Below are 1,129 nucleotides of genomic sequence, written 5' to 3' on the forward strand. Positions count from 1 at the left end.
CCCCAGCGTGGGCCCCGCTCACCCCGCTGTCCCCCAGGCCTTCGTCATCTCCTTCGCGTCAGACTTCATCCCGCGCCTGGTGTACCGGTACATGTACAGTGTCAACGGGACCATGCATGGCTTCGTCAACCACACGCTCTCCTCCTTCAACGTCAGCGACTTCCAGAACGGCACCGCCCCCAACGACCCCTTGGACCTGGGCTACGAGGTGCAGATCTGCAGGTAGCCCCTCAGCCCCTCCCCTCCAAAAGCCAGCACTCCCCTCTGCCAGCAGTGTGCCCAAGTCCTGGGATGGAGCGCCGCTGGCCTGTCTAGGGCCACGTGCCATCCCCGAGCCCATCATTATTGCCGAGGGGTGGAGGGGGCTCACTGGCTCAGCCTGGGTCATGTGCCAGAGTGGGGGTCGTGTTCAGAGAAGAGGGGGGACACAGGGATGCAGTGACTTGAGGGAGGGGTCACTGATGCTGGGCACAGAGCACCCTCAGCAGGCAGCCGGGCCCCTCGGTCCCTCTCGAGCAGCTCCTGCGCACGGGGGTGCTGGGGCCTCGCCCTGGGAGCACGGAAGCCAGGCAGGGGCGTCAGGAGCAGGCCCCTGCGCAGGTCCCCTGGGCTAGCTGGGTCAAGCGCGGGTGCCATGATCCCCGTGCCCATGGAACAGGCCCCTCCCCAGTGCCGTGACATGCTGTCATCTGCGGGGCAGTGGTGGGAAACCCAGGGGAAGGGCAGAGGCCAGGCAGGGCCTCACAGGGGGCAGGGATTGAAAGGGGCAGGTGTTGCAGGGGGAGGGCAGTGTGAGCTGAGACAGGGGCATCAGAGAGCTCGGGGGTGGGTGACTGTAGCCCCTTCCGTTTTCCTGGTGCAGGAAGGGTGAGGGGAGAAGTGGTGGACCATAAGACTGAAGGGGCAGGCGGGGCCTAGGTTCTGGGGTCAGGAGTTCTCAGGTCAACAGCTGAGACGGGAGAGCACCAGGCGGAACGACTGGAGGGGGAGCGGCAAACGGGGTCAGGACGTGACGAGACAGCATCATCGCTGCGTGGTGCCAATGGACAATACGCTCAGCTGCCGACCTCGAGGTTGCAGGTCCCAGTGCACACACAGGGGCCTCAGAAGAAAGGCCTGGTCATCTGCC

The 1,129-nt window shown here is 65.3% G+C and overlaps 1 protein-coding gene across 1 annotated transcript in view; it reads left to right on the forward strand.

The window, feature by feature from the left end:
- ANO1 (anoctamin 1) overlaps nucleotides 1–1,129 on the forward strand; it is a 155,250-nt gene that overhangs the window by 147,668 nt on the left and 6,453 nt on the right. The window contains exon 27 of the mRNA XM_042782104.1: nucleotides 38–222. Within this exon, the coding sequence (XP_042638038.1) occupies nucleotides 38–222 (185 nt within the window). The remainder of the gene's footprint in view (nucleotides 1–37; nucleotides 223–1,129) is intronic.

This window comes from Orycteropus afer, unplaced genomic scaffold, assembly GCF_000298275.1.
Source record: "Orycteropus afer afer isolate SDZICR_OR568_19922 unplaced genomic scaffold, OryAfe1.0 scaffold00244, whole genome shotgun sequence".
Taxonomy (NCBI): domain Eukaryota; kingdom Metazoa; phylum Chordata; class Mammalia; order Tubulidentata; family Orycteropodidae; genus Orycteropus; species Orycteropus afer.